Genomic DNA, 20,284 nt, shown 5'->3' with positions numbered 1-20,284 from the left:
GGAGAATGGGGACATTTGGCAAGACTGTGTCCAAAGAAGATCAAGTCAGAACCAATGGACATTGGAAATTTCGAACGACATAATAGAGGGAAGGATGTGGAACAATACAGTTCATCTCCGAGTCACAAAGCCTTATACCCATATATATGTGAGGCTGAAGTAGAAGGCCGACCAACCAGAGCGATGTTAGATTCAGGAAGTTTACAAACCGCAGTCAATCCGGAGCTGGTAGGTGATGTGAAGAGTTTGAATGAAAATATATCCATTCGGTGCGTTCATGGTGATGTTCAGACTTATCCGTGAAGTAGAAAATCAATGGTTGAGGGAGGCTCCTTTTCACGACCAAGAAGTGGATGTAAGAGAACCCAAGTTAAAGAAAAGTAAGGCCACCAAGAAGTTGGAAAAAAAAAGGTTGTTTAGAGAAAAATATGTATCCGATTGCAGTGGATTGAAAAATTGATGAACAGGGAGACAGTTTCGCATGGCCCAAGAACTTGATCCAATTCTGAAACATGCAAGAATCTCCGTGGTAGACGACCCGAATGGAAAGACCCTCTGCTTCATTAAAGAGAACGGATTGTATTATTGTGTTACAGAGTCCACGGACAAAGTAATCATTCGACAACTTCTGATCCCTAGCAAATACTATCGGACAGTATTAGAAATTGCACATCTTCAGGTGGGAGAGGGACACCTCGGAGCAGACAAGACTACACAGAAGATCTTGGCAAGATTCTATTGGCTTTCTCTGCCTTGTTTTCAAATCCCTACATGGTCTTGCTCCTCCTTATCTCTCTTCCCTTCTCACCTTTTACTCCCCCTCTCGCTCCCTTCGTTCCGCTGACCATTTCCTCCTCACTGTACCTCCTTCCCCCTGTGCTTCCTCCCAGTTCCGCTCCTTCCAACTCCTTGCTCCTCTGCACTGGAACTCACTCCCCCTCTCAATCCGCTCTTCCACGACTCTCCCCTCATTTCGCACTTCCCTGAAATCCCTCCTCCTCCATTCTCCACCTTGAAGGCCCCCCCATCCTCTCTTCTTCCCCCCTTCTTTCCCTCTTCTAATTCCTCTCTCCCCACTCCTATCTCACTCTCTCTCCATTCCATTTTCACTCGTTCTATCCTTCTCATGTCCCCCCTCACCAATCCTATTCCCATTCCACTTCCCCTCCCCCTCAGTTAATTGCTCTTTGCACTGTTTTGTTGTAGAATGATCCATGATGTAATTCTTGCTCCCAGTGTTTGTTTTTGTTCTCTGTATTAGTTGTTCCATTGTACAGTGCCTTGGTGTAAGGTGCTCTATAAATAAACAAATCAATCAATCAATCAATCAATCAATCAATATATGGCCAGGTGGTGTGTTTTGCCAACAATGTACAGAGTGTCAAAAGAAAAATAATCCTAAAGTTTTAAAGGTACCCCTCCAGACTATGCCTCTGATATTTGAGCCTTTTCAACGCATAGGGATGGACATAGTCGGACCTCTAGACCCTTCAAGTCGAGGACATAAATATTTGTTAGTGATCGTAGACTACGCCACCAGGTATCTGGAGGCCTTTCCCTTACGTTCAACAAATGCTCAGCAGATATGTGATGTCCTAGTACCTTTTATGGCCAGAGTAGGGATCCCTAAGGAGATAATCACAGACAGAGGTACTAATTTTATGTCTAACGTATTAAAACAGGTATGTGAAACCTTATGTATCAAGCAAATTAGAACAGCAGTTTATCATCCCGAGACGGATGGACTTGTCGAAAGGTACAACCAGAAGATAAAGCAAATGTTAAGGAAGACCATTCTGCCGGGAGAAAGGATCTGGGACAGGTTGATACCCTGGATTCTGATGACCTTTAGAAATACTCCTCAGTCCTCTACGGGGTTTGCCCCCTTCGAGTTACTGTTCGGAAGACCCGTAAGAACACTCCTGGATATTCTGAAAGAGATTTGGGGGGAACAGCTGAATGCAGAGATGACATTGACTGAATATGCGGTCCAGTTGAAGTCGAGGGTAGAGAAGTTGCAGGAAGTGGCGCAGTCACATCTACAACAGGCTCAGATTAAACAGGAACATTATTATAACCAGAGGACGAAGTTGCATACGTTCCAAGTCGGGAATAAAGTTCTTTTATTACTTCCTACCACCGAAAATAAAATGTTAGCATCCTGGAGGGGTCCATATCTGATTAAGGAAGTATTGGGCCCAGTTACTTATAGAGTTAATCAACCTGGGAGTTAATTTCCGCTTCAAACATATCACATGAATCTTTTGAAAGAATGGAAGGAGCCAGTGGTGATGATGGGAACGATGGGTGACGAAGAGATGTCATTGAAGCCATTATCAGCACAAGGAGATCCTTTGAGAAAAGAAGTTTCAAGAGTTAATAAGGGACACGATCAGTTGTAGTCATAATATCTCCCCACTTCAGAGGACAACATAGGAAAGGAAGCTCTAAACTTTAACACAGATCTCGATTTGCTTAAGAAGAAAGAACTTCATGAGCTGATTCATAGCTATTCAGAGATTTTTTCTTCAATACCGGGCAGAACATCATTAACTTGTCATCATATACAGACCTCGCCGGGGACAAAGGTGAGGGTACGACCGTACAGAATCCCAGAAGCCAGACTGCAAGCGGTGAATAAAGAGATAGAGGAGATGTTACGATTGAAGGTAATTGAACCGTCTCACAGTGATTGGTGCTCACCACTGGTAATGGTTCCTAAACCATATGGGAGTACTCGCTTCTGTATGGATTTTAGGAGATTAAACAAAGTATCAAAATTTGATGCATACCCTATGCCCAGAATTGACGATCCATTAGAGAAGCTGGGAAAAGCAGAGTTCCTGTCCACAATTGACCTGACCAAAAAAAAACTGCTTTTGCATCTCTGGCTGAACTGTTTCAGTTCACTGTGTTACCATTTGGCCTACATGGCGCCCCGGCCACTTTTCAAAGACTAATGAAACATTTAATAAAAGGACATGAAGATTACGTCGGGGCATATTTGGATGACATATTGATATATAGTCAGAGTTGGCCGGAACACTTGAAACATTTAAAGGCGATGTTTCAGACTCTAAAGGAGGCTGGATTACATGTCAATCTCAAGAAGACACATTTAGCTAACGCCTTTACAAAGTACCTTGGTTATTATGTTGGTCAGGGAGAAATTCGTCCTCACCAGCAGAAGATGGAGGCTATCAGTAAATTACAATTCCCTGTAACGACTAGGCAGGTCCGAGCATTTCTGGGATTTGTAGGATACTACAGATGATTTATTCCACACTTCTCGACGATTTCTGCACCCTTAACAGATCTTCTGAAAGCCAACGCACCATGTAAGAGAGAATGGAGAAATACGGAAACCGAATGAGCATTTATGGCCCTTAAGCGTGCCCTCTCAGATAAAGCTATTCTACGGTGTCCTGACTTTGAGAAATCTTTTTATCTACACACGGATGCCTCTGGTTCAGGTCTGGGCGCGGTACTCTTTCAGAACAATGCAGATGAAGAAAGACCTGTCCTGTTCATTAGTAGTAAATTGTTGCCTCATGAAAGTAAATATGCAACCATCGAGAAAGAATGCCTGGCGGTGAAGTGGGCCATAGAGACTCTGGGGTATTATCTGTTAGGAAGTACATTTACGTTGGTCACGGATCACGCTCCTTTAGTGTGGCTGTCCAGGAACAAAGATACAAATCCACGTGTTTTAAGATGGTCCCTGTCACTACAACCCTACTCATTTCACACCATTCATCAAACAGGTCGAAAAATGGCTCAAGCAGATTATTTATCAAGACTACATTCCCTTCCCGAACATAAGGGCTTAAGGGGGAGGATTTGTGATAAGGCGGTGGAAAAGAAGGAAGACCAGAGCAGATCAGTGTTCCATGCAAGAAGCAAATCAGACCCTGGGGAATGAGGTCATAATGGAGGGAGGGATGTCACAGCCTGTGCCTAGGAGAGACGAGCAACTGAACCAATTATAACGCTGCTGACTTCGAGAATGCTGACCTGATGCAGGATTGTTCTGGTTTTTTGTTTTAAATAATTAGAGAGAGCAGTTGGAAGAAAGTCCAGAGGAAGGAGAGGAGGCGACATACGAATGGGCTTACTGATCCTAGGCCTGTATCAGAGTGGGAGTTCATTTGGCACCCGTTGTGCCCTGTTGAGTTGATTATTGTTCAGGATCCAGTTGACTTCGTTGTGGTGGAGAAGAAACAGTTGAGGGAATAACTACGCGGACCGAACTGGCGGTCCGGGTTTCCTCTGTGAGAGCGGATGCCATTCTACAGCTTCGAGGGCGAAGCAGTCGGGTCCACGACTCTCCTCCATAGCCCCCACCTTTGTGGAGGAGGAGCCGTGGCGTAAGCCTCCCCTGTTGTACTACAGCCGGGAGAGAGGGCCCGACCTTGACAGCCAATTGGCTGCCTCGACCAAGGTGACAGCTGATGGCTTGTCGGAGCCGTGTGGAGGAAATCATACGAGAGGAAAGAAAGGGAACTGAAAGGTGCAGTAAGCCGAGAGATACTGGGACAAGGTGAGCCACGATCTTTGTTTATAAAGGAGCGAGTGTGAAAGGAAGCAAACGGCCGTATTAACGGTGTTAAGAAAAGTCTTCCTGTCCAGAGAATAAAAGGGACATGAGACTGAAGGTGCTTAGAGGTTAAAAGGGGATCCAGCTGAGATATCTCCACTATGAACAATGCATAAAGACAATAGACTGAATTGAAAACGTTTGAGATTACAAAGGCTGCAAGAGTAATAAGAACTTTGGGGACAAGTGCTAGAGTTGATAGCAGCATAGACAATTCACCTAATGAACCTAGTAATCCTAATGTGACTTTGCATACATTGAATTCATTGTCTCTCATAAAAAAGAAGAAAAGACAAATACCATAAAATCTGTTCAATTCATGAATAAAAGAAGAGTGTTTCCCTCACAAATAAATACCAGTTGTTTCAGAAAAGATAAAGGAGTGGTCTGCTTCTTATCAGTTAATCACAGCGGCACAGAGGGAATGCAGAATGAACAAGAATTAAGGTGCACCAAAGTAAATGGTTAAGGTTGATTACTGCAAAGTGTGGGCGAACGAGTACTGGAAACTATTGAATACCGAACTGAATGTAAGCTTTTGGTGAGCATATGAAAGCTTTGAGTAAACCAAAGTACAGACGACAAGTTGGTGTGAAAAACAAATATTGTGTATTACAATTTAAGAGAGAGCCTGATGAAATGCAATATAAAGCAAGAATGGAATATTCCAGAGGATTGTGAAAGTAATGTGGTGAAGGAAAAAGAGCACTACAAAGTGAACTGCATAACTGAACTCCTAGTGGCAAAATCCAGAGAAGTAAAACACGTTGTGGCAAAGCTAAAAGGCTGGCAAAGAAAGAGCCAAGTGAGTGTGAATTAGAACACAGGTGCAGCTACAGAAGAACCTGTGTGGGCAAGCAAGCCCAGGTGGACCGGTTGCGTGACCTGAGATGGGTAGACGTGCAGTCTGACAACTGTGCCTAGACCGGGTGTACCCTATCTGTGAAAGCCAAAGAAATGTTCAGAAAGTGATCGCAAGTGCCTGAAAGAGATTGCTAAAGGAAGGCAGAAGAAAGCAATCTGCATTAACTGTCAAGGAGCATAACGCTGACCTGGAATTGAGTTTGAATACTGAGAGACTGTCCTTAAGTACAAGTTGCCAAACTGAGCAAGCTGGTGTCTTGGGAGAAGAGAATCCTGAGATTCATTTTCAACTGCAGTGTTTTCTTGGGGAAGGGAACTCTGAGGTTTTGTTTTGGAACTATGCTGTCTTCTTGGGGAAGACAACCCCGAGATTTCTCTTGTGACTTTTGTGAACTTGGTGAAGGGGAGATGGAAAGTAGGCCCAGGGCTGGAAGAAGCTCAGAACTTTATTTGGAACACTATTTCTTTTGTTGCTAACATCCCTAAACATGGTTTAGCTTTAGTTGTGAGGGCAATTATTGGTTTTGGACACAGACAGGCTTTTAAGTTGAACTTCCTGACTCAGACTATCCTTAGTTTCTTAAGGTAGGGAAATCCCACATTAGCATAGGGCAATTTAGGCTTTCAACCATCCTGACATTTAAGTTAATAAACCATTTTATTTGAACTTTGAATCTGTTGTCTGTGTCTAGCTTCATGATGTCTTCACAAATGGTGTCAGGAGACGGATGCACTCAATTGATACAAACGGAGGGACCCTTCAACAAACCACAGGGAAGGATACCATTGTAAAGGTTTAGGATCAAGTTTCAACACTTACGAAATTAATTTACCTCCAATTACATATCCCAGTAAGGTGTCAGGATTTACTCTATTGATCTGAGATCCTTCTTGATAACCTTCCCTTGAGCACCTATCATTTGAAGCACAGGGACAAACATTTTTTATCAGTTAGAAAAGCTCAAACATTTATAAAACCGGGAGCCTTAGGTCCCAGAAGCTTGGAATAGGGGAATTATTCTACCTCTTTCCTTTCCCCTTCCTTATAGATAGTAAAAGAGGAAACCAGAGAAGGGGCTCAAACAGATACCAGTCTAGAGGGGGCTGAGATCAAATCTGATACCACTGAAGATCTGGATTTCTTTTCTATGTCAAATTCTGAAGGGAGTGCGAGTGACACCATGTCATCTCCCGGCACAGCAACATCTTTAGGGGAAGTGTTTGCCCAATTGGCCACCCACCAGATCCAATCTGAACAACGCTTTCAAACGGGGATAGAAAGGCTGATTGCCGTTCAAGAGAAACTAAATATTCTCCAAGGAGTGCTTCAGCTATACAAAGAGGGAGACAACCCGGGGTGTTTTTTCTTAAACTTCGAGAGGCTGGCCAATTAGTGGAACTGTTGTGAACATGGGGAAGGGGAGCTGGAAAGTAAGCTCAGAGCTGGAAGAAGCTCAGAACTTTATTTGGAATGCTATTTCTTTTGTTTCTAACATCCCTACACATTGTTTAACTTTAGTTGTGAGTTCAAGTATAGGGTTTGGATTCAGACAGACTTATAAGTTGAACTTTCTGGCTCAGACTATCCTTAGTGTTTTTAGGTAGGGGAATCCCGCCTTAGCATAGGGCAAGTTAGGCCTTCAACCACCCTGACATTTAAATTAACAAACATTTTATTTGCACTTTCACTCTGTTGTCTGTGTTTTGCCTCATGATGCCTTCACAGTTTATGTGTTGTATGTAAAGCGCTTAAGCATAAGCGCTATATAAATAACACATCATGAGATTCTAGATGTCATCAACGGGGGACGCCAAGTTAAGATGATCATCACTTGCCACATCTGCTGAATTTCAAGGGTTTTGTTACGTTAAATCTGATCACCTTAACTGTCCCTTAGCTAAAACAATTTTCAGTGAATATATATGTATATATATATATGTATATGTGTGTGTTTTAGTGAAAGATTCTTGACCTTTACTTTACCTGCTTAGAGTGTAAAGACCTAATAAATTAGTATATTTTGTGCTCCTGTGTTGCTTGATTTATTTGAGTTCTCTGGGTGTGGTTAACTGTAATATTCCATATCTCCTAAAGTCTGCTTTACTGCTACATCTCTATTACTTTGATGTTTCGGCTAGACCTAAGTGTCCTGTTCTAACTATGGTGGCCTCTTAGAACTCTTCCCCAGGGCTGGTTCTGAAATTTCGTCTTAGCACACCCAGGAACCAGAGGTGCTTTGCACACTACCACCTTGCATGTAAGACCACAAATATCCACTAGGGCATTACGAGACAATAGTTTGGGTGTGGAGTAATGTAAGCCTGCTAACAATTGACCAGTTTACAAGTAATTCCATTAATTTGCACATTAGAAAGCAGAATTGTGCAACCTACATGAACATTAAGTGGAACACCAGGTGTACTGCTTATTTCCCACTAGATAGCAGGTTTATAGAATTAGTGGAAGTGACCGCAGATTCTTTAGTAGGGACAGATTGAAGCCAACAATAAAAAGGAAATTGCTGTGTATTTATGCCTAAATGGGGTACATGGAAGTGCAATTTTTCAATTGGGTCTCTAGAACGTAAAATATGAAATTGTTACAAATTGAGGAAGGCTCATTTAAACGACTAAAAACGTGAATTCTGCAACTACTTTGCCTTGTTGGCAGAATGCATGCATACTCGAAAGCAATTTCATGTCCTACAATATTTGTGCAAAAAGCCAAAACTCCTTGCATTGGACATTTCTGAAAATAACATGAGTGAGTGAGTCAGCTGCCTCATTTATCAAGCACTGGCATCATCTGCCATAAAGGCAATCACTCAGATGAGTGATGCGTGTGGTGAAGACAGAGCTGAAGAATTTGGAGTAGTAGGTTTTGTCAGGGAGTTGTTTTTACAATGCTGAGTGTACAGTGCCATATCCTAAATATTTATAAATATGTTGAGTCATTCATCTGATGAAAGCTGGTTGTGTGATTGCTTTGTCTTGCCTCCGGTGGTATTTTCTTTCACATTTATTGTTTTGTCTCTTCTCCTTTAGCCTCCTCCGCCTGGAATTAACTACATTGTCCTGCTGACCTGTGCTGTCTGCTTTGTCACCTATTCTGTGGCTGCCATAATTGTCCACAAGCTAGACCTAATTGATGTGAACAAGGTGGGAGTTATTCCATTCTGTGGGAAAAGTGGCTTCTACAAGTACGAGATCCTGGTGAAGACTGGATGGGGCAGAGGATCTGGTTAGTAGCTCAGTCATCACTAGGAACTAAGTAGAGCAAATGAGTTGTTGCTGTGAGTAGATGCCTCCGTGACCTTCCTTGTAAATGATTGCTTTAATACTTGGCCTCCAAAGAAATTCCATTTCCAGTTGACTCCCTGTGAGGGTTAGTGGTAACATGATCACTGATGATTTAAGGGGCATCAGAGATCATCGTCAGGGCTTTGTTGGCACCCATGTAAAGGATGTTTGCCACTGGGTGTTATACTCTACCACAATGTTGCAGGCCAATGTTTGGCAATTATTGGACACTGTAAAGAGGCTGCTCTGCATAATTTACCAATTATTCTGAATTTGTGGTCAATTTGGTGCATCCTTCTGCTGCCTGCGATACAAGGGTCTTTGGACTCTCTTTGCCCTGACAGCTGTATGCTTCTGTCTACTCTAACCAGGGACCACGGCCCATGTTGGGATTAATCTTTATGGTGTGGAGGATAAAAGCGGCCACAGACACCTCGACGGTGATGGGACCTTCCACAGAAACAGCCTGGATGTCTTTCAGATAGCCACAGAGAGGAGCCTGGGGAGCCTTTGGAAAATACGCATTTGGCATGATAACAAGGGTACTTTGAAGGGATATATGTGGTTTTCCCAGCTTTGTTTTTAACGAAAATGAGATTAACAACCTCGTTTCACAAATCTGTCACCTCTTTTTATTTCCTTACCTTTATGAGGGAGCCTTGCCATACCTCGTCCTCCCATTTCTTCCCTCAGGCCCCGACACTCCATTAGACGTTTCCCTACACCCCCGTTCTATTTAGTTGTTTTCATTTTGTTACCGATTTGCATTGTCTTTCAAATGTGTGCCCAAAGGGCAGTTTGTTAACATTTTATCTTGAAAAATGCAGCATCACACTTTAGAACACAATAATGACATTGGGCCTCGTTACGAGGTTGGCGGCAACCCTGTAACACTGTTTCCGCCGCCTGAGATCCCGGTGCCACCGGGACATTACAAGGCGGCGGAAAATGTTGTTCCCCATTGCCATAGAGTGACATAGGACTCTATGGGAGTGGCAACACGATAGCACCAGCACCGTTGCTAACAGTGCCGGTGCTTCCATGACAACTGTGCCTACCGGGGCCGCTGCGCCCGGTAGGTCAGACCTGCCGGGTGCAGAGGCCCCGGCAGGCACAGTTGTAGTCTGCTGGTCCAGAATGGGTGCCGATACGTTGCGACTGGCACCCTTAATTCTGGACCAGCATACTTGTAATGAGGCCCATTGTGGAGTTAACATGGGCGCTGCTTGGGCAATAACTGTGTTTGTCACTGCCTATAGAATGGTGTTTGACAGCCAAGAAATGTGCTTCCAAGGCAACTCTTTTTGTCAGGGAACAAAGGTACTGAATATACCACACAATAGAGAAAGTGCATAGGAAATACTGTAAATCCATTGATCATGCCATAAAAGTGTATACTGCATAGGCAATGATTGTGTTGGTTGGGTAGACATTGTTGGTCTTGAATATGCAGTGAAGGTGTTGATGAGACAATGAAGGGGCTAGTACTGCCTACAAAATAACAGTATTTTGTATGCAAAAATGGTGTTTAAAGATTTTGCATAAAGAATTGCAGAATGTTGTCTGCAACAAAGCTATTCTCTACACGATAAAGATATTGGTTAAAATTAAGGTTATGGGATAATACATAAATGGATTCTGTAGACCACAACTACCCCTTTCTTGGAGTGAATATATAGGGTATGCCAAGACTAACCAGCCTGTCACCCTGCAGATGTTTAAGCCTACAACTCCCTTGATCCCCTTACCACTGACAATGATGTCTTGGGCTAATGGGCATTCAAGACCGAAACATCTGGATAGTGACAGGTTGGTTATTTCTGGTATAGACAATTCACACAAACAGATATTGTGCAAAGTGTAATGGTATTTTATGGGCAGGTCAGCAATTGTGTTTGAGATAGCTATTGTGAAGTTAAAATTAGTTTAATGAGAGCCAGTGTTTCCGAAAGGGTGGGTAAAGAGAAGATAGAGTGGGGTGAAAGAAAGATCTCAACAGAATCTGTTAAGAAAGAGAAATGATCACGTTTCCAAGAACTTAAGGATGCTATAAGTAAAGCTCCAGTGTTAGCAACCCCTGATCACACAAAGGAATTCTATTTGTTTTCACATTCTAATGGGGAAGTAATGACAACAATGTTGACTCTGGCAACTTCTACTGGACATCTACTGGCTCTTGGCCTACTACAGTGGGATCTTAGACTCAGTAATGCAGAGTCAGTTCCCTTACGAATAGGCATTAGCAGCCACAGCTTTTGTGATTGAAAAATCATCTGCAATAACTATGGGGTGCTCAGTATATGTGGAGCACACTGTTTTTTCCATTCTGTAAAGGTCCAAATTAACCCTGACTACCCAATGAGCATCGGGTTAAGAGATCATACTATCCAATCCTTCCATTCACACTGTAAGGTGTCGCACAGTTCAGCCAGGGTAGGAGGTGCATGACTGTGTTACTGTCATGCTACGTCCCTGGAAGCGTTGGCATCAGTGGAGACTGGGAGGAATTGTGCACACTAACCGGCTGCAGCGGTCTACTGTACACCTAAAATGGCAGCCCCATGTTTATTGGCAGTTACTTCCGGATACACTTCGCGTTGTATCCATCTAAGGACCCTCGCTGCTTGTGCATCTCGCTCGTACTGGCGTTTTTGTGCTTTCCCATTTATTCCACTTTCTCCCAGTTTGCCTTAATTCTTCATCCCTTTTCAGCGTTACTTTCTGTACTTCTAGCTATTCTTACCTTGATTGCCGTTTGCTTTTCTGCCTTCGGTTCCCCGTGAAGAAACAACTCTTCGTTACTTCCGGGCTTTATCGCTAACCGCTTCTGTCCGCCCTCTGGACATTCTTGTTCTGGTAACAGTTCTTTTCTTTATCCTTCGACCATCACATTTACCTAGGTGTTTTCACCATTTACTTCTTCTTTGTTTATTATTCTTACCTTGGTATTTTCTCGCTCCGGTTTCGGCATCCTCTTCCGGAAACCGCACTGCTCCCACCTTTCGCTTGTTGGTTCTGAATTGCTGTTCTTCGTTTATTTTTTTCTCCTCCTATAGCATCTTTTCATACTTACCTTCTATTCCTAGTCTTTGTAGATCCTTTCTGTTTTCCTTTTCGGTGTTAATTTTGGACGCCATCCGGTTGCTGCAAGATCTATTGGAAGTTGCCTGGACAACTATGTTCAATCCTGACTAAATACCGGAGACCTTGTTTCTGCCACTGAGTGTCAAGGGTGATTCCTTAAAGATCTACACAGCAGGGAAAGAGAGACTTTTCCTTTTTTCCTGGTTCCTGTATATTTCAACTACCAAGGACATCATCTCGACGGTCCACACTGAACTGTCACCTCGTCAGGGTTTTTTTCGCCACATCGGCTTTTTCCATGGACATTTGTGGGGGCTTGCTCCTTGGGGTTCCCCCTGATTCTGTCTGTTTACAGGTCAGGGTGGCCTCCGAGGGAGCTCGCCCTTATCTGCACGAGAAAAAGGAGAAAAAGAAGAAGGAAACTAAAGGAACCCGAAAGAAATAGGTACTAGACGTCATAACGGAAGACTCAGGTGAGGAGGTGGAACAGGGTGGTAGCGCGGAATCTGACAGTATACAACGCCCATTTACAACCATGGCTTCCCTGGAACAATACCAGGAATTAGCTAATGCCATTCAGGGGCTTCGTTTGGAGCTACATACTCTCAAGAATGAAAACACTGTTCTGAGGCAACAAGTTGCTCTTCGAGAAGACACCCGAGGCGATATTCCTGCTCTTCCATTCTCCTTTGGAAAGTATGATGGCAACCCCAAGCACCTTTAGGAATTTCTGGATGCCTGTTAAGTATATTTTTCCTCCCGCCCTAAAACCTACGAAACAGATAGATCCAAGCTGGGCTTTGTGATTGCCAATCTAATAGGGAATGCACTTTCTTGGGCAACCCCTTTGGTCACTAATGCTGATCCATCAATGTCTAATTATATACAGTTTGTTCAAAACTTCAAGAGCCGTTTTGACCACCCTGAGGTCCAATTCTCTTCATATGAGGCAATGGTAGACATCAGACAAGGATCACAGGATGTACAGACCTATGTCTCACAATTTCAACATTACTCTGCACGATCAGGATGGCCCGATTCGGCACAACAGACGCTGTTTCACAGAGGATTGCATGATGAAATTAAAGATGAGTTGGCAAGAATGCCCAGACCCAACACGTTTCAGGAACTCGCTACAGCGGCACTACAGATCGAATTTCGCTGCAATGAAAGAAAGAAGGAACGAAGAAGAGGAAGAAATTACTCACCGTTACCAACCTTCTTACCCAACCCAAGAGATTGTGGATCTGCTGAAGAACCTAAGCAGATAGGAGCTACAAGAGGACCGTTGTCCTCCGAGGAAAGAAAAAGGCGAAGAGAAAAAGGTCTCTGTGCCTACTGTGGTTCAGCTAAACACCAATTAAGTACCTGTCCAGAAATACTTCTTAAACCTCAGGGAAACGAGCAACCCCGAACCTATGCAGGGGAGGTATCGGGGAGTTGTGCATCAAACCCTGTGACCACACCAAACCACTAGAAAAAGAGGAAGACAATCATTTTATGGTGTTCGCTATACAGTTACAGATTACCCCTCAACAGAGTCTCAAGACACATGCCATGTTGGACTGTGGAGCCACAGGAAACTTTATGGATATTACCTGGGTCAAGAACAACTTGATAGCACTCAGAGAGAAAAAGAAGCCTATTCCTGTGCAAGGGGTGGATGGTACTCCCTTATCATCCGGACCCATAATTATGGAGACTCTTCCCATTCAGGTGACGTTGGGCAGTCATAAAGAACATTTAACGTTTGACATAATTAGAGCTGCTCACTTCCCATACTTGGAATACCATGGCTGAGACGTCATAATCCTAAAATAGATTGGAAATCCAACACTCTTCGTTTTGCATCCACCTACTGTACACAGTTCTGCTTCACTGACTCTGAGAAGGTGTCACAGACAAGTGAACAAATCACACCCATCAAGGTATCTGTGTCTTTTGTACCCAGGCAATATCAGGAATACCAGGAGGTGTTTGAGGATAGACGCCCTCGGTTGTTACCTTCTCACAGACCTGAAGACTGTGGTATCAAACTCCAGGAAGGTGCTCAAATTCCATTTGGACGGATGCTTCCGCTCTCTGTTCCAGAGAAGCTGGCCCTCAAGGATTATCTGGATGCCAATCTGCATAACGGACTTATTCAAGTGTCTAAATCTCCAGGAGGTGCGTCCTTGTTCTTCGTCTCCAAAAAAGGGTCTTCTGAACTAAGACCTTGTATAGATTACAGAGGTCTCAATTCCTTGACCATCAGAGATCGATACCCTATGCCACTCCTAAGGGACATTCTTGAAGCGGTTTGTGGTTCTCGATACTTTACTAAGTTAGATCTACCTGGATCCTACCACTTACTGTGGATCAAGAAGGGCGATGAGTGGAAGACCGCATTTCGAACGCAATTAGGTCTCTACGAATACAGGGTCATGCCTTTCGGGCTTGTCAACGCCCCTGCTATCTTTCAAAGGTTTGTGGATAAGATATTCGCTGACCTCTTATTCTTGTCCATGGTTGTGTACTTGGATGATATCTTGATATTCGCCACTACCCTTGAAGAAAATCGCAAACAGGTTAAAGAGGTGCTGGGCAGATTGCAAGCCAACCAATTGTATGCCAAACCGGAGAAATGTATTTTAGAGGCTACTCAGGTCTCCTATTTAGGATTCATATTAACATCCGAAGGTGTTCAAATGGATCCGGACATGGTCAAGGCTATCTTAGAATGGAAGGAACCTACTAGACTGAAGGAGGTTCAGAGGATTTTGGGACTGGCAAATTTCTATAGATGGTTCATCTCTAATTTCGCAGAAGTTATCCTGCCCATAACCTCTTTACTTAAGAAAGGTGTTCCATTCTTGTTCTCCACTTCCGCACAAGTAGCCTTCTAAAGATTGAAACAGTTGTTTACTACAGCTCCTATACTTATACAGCCTGATCAGACACAGCCCTTCATTCTAGAGGCAGATGCTTCAGGAGGCGCCATTGGTGCAGTGCTAATTCAGGAAAAGGAAGGAATTGAACATCCTATTGCCTATTACTCACGCACCCTGACCACCAGTGAAAGGAATTATTCTGTTCTTGAAAGAGAACTTTTATCCATTTGCCAAGCTTGCAAGGAATGGCAACATCTTCTCCAAGGTGCTACTCATCCCTTTCTGGTCAGAACTGACCACTGCAATCTCCGGGTTCTCCAACAGATGGAGCGCAAGAACTCTCGCCATGCCAGATGGGCATACTATTTCTTGCATTTTGATTTCAATATCACTTACTTTCCCGTTTCAAAAAATGTTGTGGCAGACTCTTTATCCAGGAGCCTAGGTGATAGGTCTGGCAAGTATACCGAAAATGAACCTCTCTTGCCTAATCCCAGGTTTCTGGATGCTGTAATTTCATTTCTCAAGGATGTACTCGAAGCCACCGAGAGAATGAAGAAGGAAGGATTTCCCGAGAATTTGACCTCTCTTGGAAATGGTTTAATGGTCCATGAGGGAGAGCGCTTTTAGCCATTTCCTGCATTACAAGCTCAGGCACTACAATGGTGCTACGACAACCCTATGTCCGGCCACAAAGGACAAAATGCTACTGTGGAATTACTCTCCAGACAGTTCTGGTGGCCTCATATGAAAAAGGATGCCAAGTTGTATGTCACGTCTTGTCCCATTTGTGCCTCGAGCAAATTATCCAGGCAAAGACCACTAGGTGTCATGAACTACAGAACACGCCCTTTTGGACTTCCTGGTCCTTGTCTCAACGGGGCTTAGACTCCCTTGTACTTCCAACATGGCCGTCCACTGTGAAACACCTTCCTCGCTCTACACCTTGGACGTAGCGTGTTCTATTTATAGACCACGCCTCCCGCGGCTCCGCGCGTCTCAGTGCTATTGCGAAGTAGCGACCAGCCATGTGCTCCGTAGCTCGCGGTATTGTTTCCCTTGCTTCTTCCAGCCAACCCCATTCCTAGTCCCTTTCCTTCCTTTCTTGATTCCTGGACTCGTGTGTTAGTAGCGCACTCTGTAAATTTCCCGGATTCCTGGATCCTTGCATCCCGGAACTTTGAACGCACGCTGGAGTCGGAAGAAACTCGTGCAGCCTTATTCAAGACTTGATCCGTCCGCAAGAAGGCATCGATCAAGAAATCCAGCAAAGATCGAACTCAGGTGAGAAGGGGGGAACTCCTTGACAGTTTGAGACACCACCCGACCGAACTCGATATGGACATGGAAGCGGCCGTCCAGGACCTGATGCGTGGCATGCAAGAGCTATCAACCGAGGTGCAGAATCTAAAGGCGGAAAACGCTGCTCTCAAACAATTAGTTCTACCTTGTGATTCTGCCACAAAAGAAAGTGTGTTGCTGGGCGGCATAGTGGACAAATACGATGGGTCGGCAAAAACCCTTCGTGGATTCCTGGATTCATGTTTGGTCCACTTTACAGTTAAGCCCTACTACTTTTCAACTCCCGGGACTAAGGTGGGGTTCATAATTTCCCACCTTTCAGGAAACGCCTTAACCTGGGCTACTCCCCTCGTTAATTCCGGCGATGCTCTCCTAGATGACTATGATGGCTTCATACAAGCCCTTAAGACCATGTTTGACTGTCCAGAGCAGGTCTATAGTGCCCAGGAACGCCTGTTAGACTTTCAGCAAGGATCCCAGGATATGCTCACCTATGTTACCCGATTCAAGCAATTAGTCAAGGAAGCTGATTGGTCCCCTGAGGCGAGTTTTACCCTTTTCAGGAGAGGACTGAATGAGGAGATTAAGGATGAGTTGGCCAGAGTGGCTCGCCCAAACTCATTCCAGGCACTAATGGACCTTGCCATGCAATAGATTTCCGTACCCAGGAAAGGAAGGCAGAGAAGAAGAAATCCAGAGTTAATCCTCCGAAGCTGTCCTTTGAGAGTACCACCAAGACGGACACAAACCCAGGCTCAGTCTCTGAACCAGAACCCATGCAGATAGGAGCCTTCCGTGGACCTATATCCCTGCAAGAAAGGATGAGAAGGATTCATACGGGGTTGTGCATGTATTGTGCCTCAGACAAACACTTGGTTAGGGAGTGTCCTCTAGCCCCTCCTCGGCGTTCAGGAACGCCAGCTCCCGATCTAAGGGCAGAGCTTCGGGAGAGAGATGTTTGCTCCACATCAATTCCATCCTTGAACTCTCCTGGACAAAACAATTTGGTAATACTACAGGCCTTCCTGTCGCCCTCCAAGAATAAGACCTACCCCATTTTGGCCTTGGTAGACTGCGGAGCTATGGGAATTTTCCTTGATCAAGACTGGGTTGTTAGTCATCATATTCTGTACGAGACACGAAGCACCATGCAGCCGGTGGAAGCAATCGACGGAAGACCCCTCACTTCAGGACCCATAAGCCTGCAGACAAAAGAGATCCAGCTTTCCATAAACCATCACCAAGAGCCGATTACATTCGACATCATTAAGTCAGCTCATTACCCCATGGTATTGGGTATGCCCTGGTTACAGAAGCACAATCCGTATATCAATTGGACAGCAGGATCACTATTCTAGGCTCAGAGTTTTGTATGTCCCACTGTCTATTCCTGGATCCCTCCTCGACATCCCCTAAAGAATCACTAAGAGACCAGCAAACACCACTCATGGTTTCCAATATCATACAAGTCCCAGAGGCCTATCAGCGATATGCTGATGTATTTTCAACTGCCATAGTCCAGGCCTTACCCCCTCACAGACCTGAAGACTGTGCCATAGATACAGATCCCTCAGCAGTGATTCCCTTCGGCAGAATGTTCATCCTTTCCGAACCAGAGAAAAAGGCCCTCCGAGAATACCTGGATACCAACTTTGAAAACGGCACCATAAGACCCTCAAAATCTCCAGCGGGTGCTTTGTTGTTCTTTGTTCCCAAGAAGGACACCAAGGAACTCATACCTTGCCTCGACTATCGTGGCTTAAATCAATGCACTCTCAAAGATCGGTACTTACTGCCCCTGATCCCGGATATCCTGGAAGCTGTGAGATGCGCCGTAATATTCATGAAGTTGGATCTCCGGGGTGCCTATCATTTGATCCGTGTCCAGGAAGGAGACAAATGGAAAACAGCCTTTAGAACACCCTTTGGTCACTATGAATATCTAGTCAAGCCCTTTGGACTAGCTAATGCCCCCGCAGTTATTCAACGTTTAATGGATAGGGTGTTTTCCGACATGTTATTCCTCTTCGTCATTGTCTATCTGGATGACATATTGATCTCTTCCAAGGATCCTCTAAAGCATGAAGAACATGTAAAGGTAGTTTTACAACGACTCCGTGAACACAAACTTTTAGCCAAACCCGAAAAATGCTTGTTTCACCTTACTTCTGTTCACTACCTAGGATTCATCCTTAGCCCAGAAGGAATTGGTATGGACCCTTCTAAGCTAAAGGCCATACTGGCATGGCCCGCTCCCCCATCCGTGAAACAAGTTCAATCCTTCCTGGGGCTTGCCAACTTCTACCGGAAGTTAATTTCTACCTTTTCCGAGATCGTTCAGCTGATCGTTGCCCTCTTGAAGAAAGACACCCCCTTTATCCGGTCTACACCGCAAGATAAGGCATTCCAACGTTTAAAGACAGAGTTCACGCAAGCCCTCATCTTGGCCCAACCCGACATAAATTGGCCATCCCTAGTGGAAACGGATGCCTCTAACTACGCCATAGGAGCGGTCTTAAAGCAGGAACTTGAGGATAAACTGGAACACCCCATTGCTTACCTCTCACGAACCCTGACTCCCAGTGAGACACATTACTCCGTCCTGGAAAAGGAACTGTTAGCCATCCGCCAAGCCTTCACTGAATGGCGACATCTACTTCTGGGTGCTAGATATCCAGTTCAGGTCCGCACAGACCATCGGAATCTTCAAATTCTACAGTCGTTGGAGTGCAGGAACAGTCGTCAGGCACGTTGGGCCTACTTCTTTGCCCAGTACCAATCCCAAATCACTCATGTTCCCGGATCATAAAACATGATTGCTGACGCCTTATCTCGACGTCCTGACTATGTAACTACTGAAGACAGGGCCTATCCTAAGATGTTTCCCCACACGATCTTTGTAGCTCAAGCAGTCAACCTCCTGGAAGAAATTCGAGTGCAAACCCAATCCTCTGACCTCTGGAAGGATATTTCAAGGAAGAATCCATGGAACCTAAAAGTTAAGGAAGGATATTTATTCAAGCACAATGCACTGGTCTTTCCTACACAGAAATTACAACAAAGAATAATAAACCTCTGTCATGATACCCTTCACTCCGGACATCGTGGCATAACCAACATCTTGCGTCTCATACAAAGACAGTTTTGGTGGCCTGGAATGAAGACCAACGTACAGCAGTACATCAAAGCTTGTACTATCCGCAGTCAAAATAAACATGATAACAAGAGACCGGCAGGTCTTCTACTGCAACCTACACTGCCAACAAGGCCATGGGAATTCATTGCTACAGACTTCATTGTGGAATTACCACCTTCCCGAGGATACACGACCATCATTGTTACCATAGACTTGTTCACTGATATGGCTCATTTTACACCCCTGTGTAAGCTACCATCCTCGTCCGAGCTTGCTGGAATCTTCCTGGAACACATATTCCGTTTACATGGACTCCCTTCCAAGATCATATCTGATCGAGGACCTCAATACGTCTCTCAATTCTGGAAACATCTCTGTCGCATTTTGGGAATCCAATGCGCCCTCTCATTTGGTTATCATCCCCAAACCAACGGGGCCACAGAACGTGCTAATCAGACTCTGGAGCAGTATCTTCGATGTTTCGCCACCAAGGTTCAGGATGACTGGTCGCTCCTGATACCCGTGGCTGAATTCGCCTACAACAATTCTGATCATTCAGCACTTAAGACCAGTCCCTTTTATTGTAGCCAAGGTTTCCATCCATCGGTTCTACCCTCTGTTCTCCACATCCTGTCGACTCCTGGATAGAAACCCTCATCAACGTACACCAGGAGGCGAAAGAAAACTTAGAGAGGGCCAGAACACAGACTAAGAGGTATGCGGATTCCAAAAGAAGACCAGGTCCTCCTTATGCAATTGGTGATCAAGTCTGCTTGTCCTCAAAATTACTACCCCGACATCTACGGCCAAACAAGTTGGCCCCTCAGTACTATGGTCCATTTCCCATCAAGGAAATTATCAATCCAGTTTCATACCGGATCAGACTACCAGACTCCTGGAAGAAAATTCACCCAGTATTTCACACATCCTTATTAAAACCCTACACCCAATCCTCCCGGAAATCCTGCTGACTTCCTCCTCTGCTGGTCGACAACCAATTGGAATATGAAGTATCCCGAATATGTGACTCCAGGTATAAAGGGGTCAGCTTCAATACCTGGTTGAATGGAAAGGATATCCTCGTAGTGAAAGAACCTGGGAACCACTTTCTAATCTCAAGGCCCCTGAACT

The 20,284-nt window shown here is 44.5% G+C and overlaps 1 protein-coding gene across 1 annotated transcript in view; it reads left to right on the top strand.

The window, feature by feature from the left end:
- The window catches only part of PKD1 (polycystin 1, transient receptor potential channel interacting), a 1,742,473-nt gene that overhangs the window by 1,070,446 nt on the left and 651,743 nt on the right, over positions 1-20,284 (top strand). Inside the window, exons 26-27 of the mRNA XM_069647332.1 lie at positions 8,507-8,702; positions 9,133-9,303. Of these exons, the coding sequence (XP_069503433.1) occupies positions 8,507-8,702; positions 9,133-9,303 (367 nt within the window). The remainder of the gene's footprint in view (positions 1-8,506; positions 8,703-9,132; positions 9,304-20,284) is intronic.

The sequence above is a fragment of the Ambystoma mexicanum genome, chromosome 2q, assembly GCF_040938575.1.
Source record: "Ambystoma mexicanum isolate Mex_15411 chromosome 2q, UKY_AmexF1_1, whole genome shotgun sequence".
Taxonomy (NCBI): Eukaryota; Metazoa; Chordata; class Amphibia; order Caudata; family Ambystomatidae; genus Ambystoma; species Ambystoma mexicanum.
This window is presented reverse-complemented; position numbering and strand designations above follow the sequence as displayed.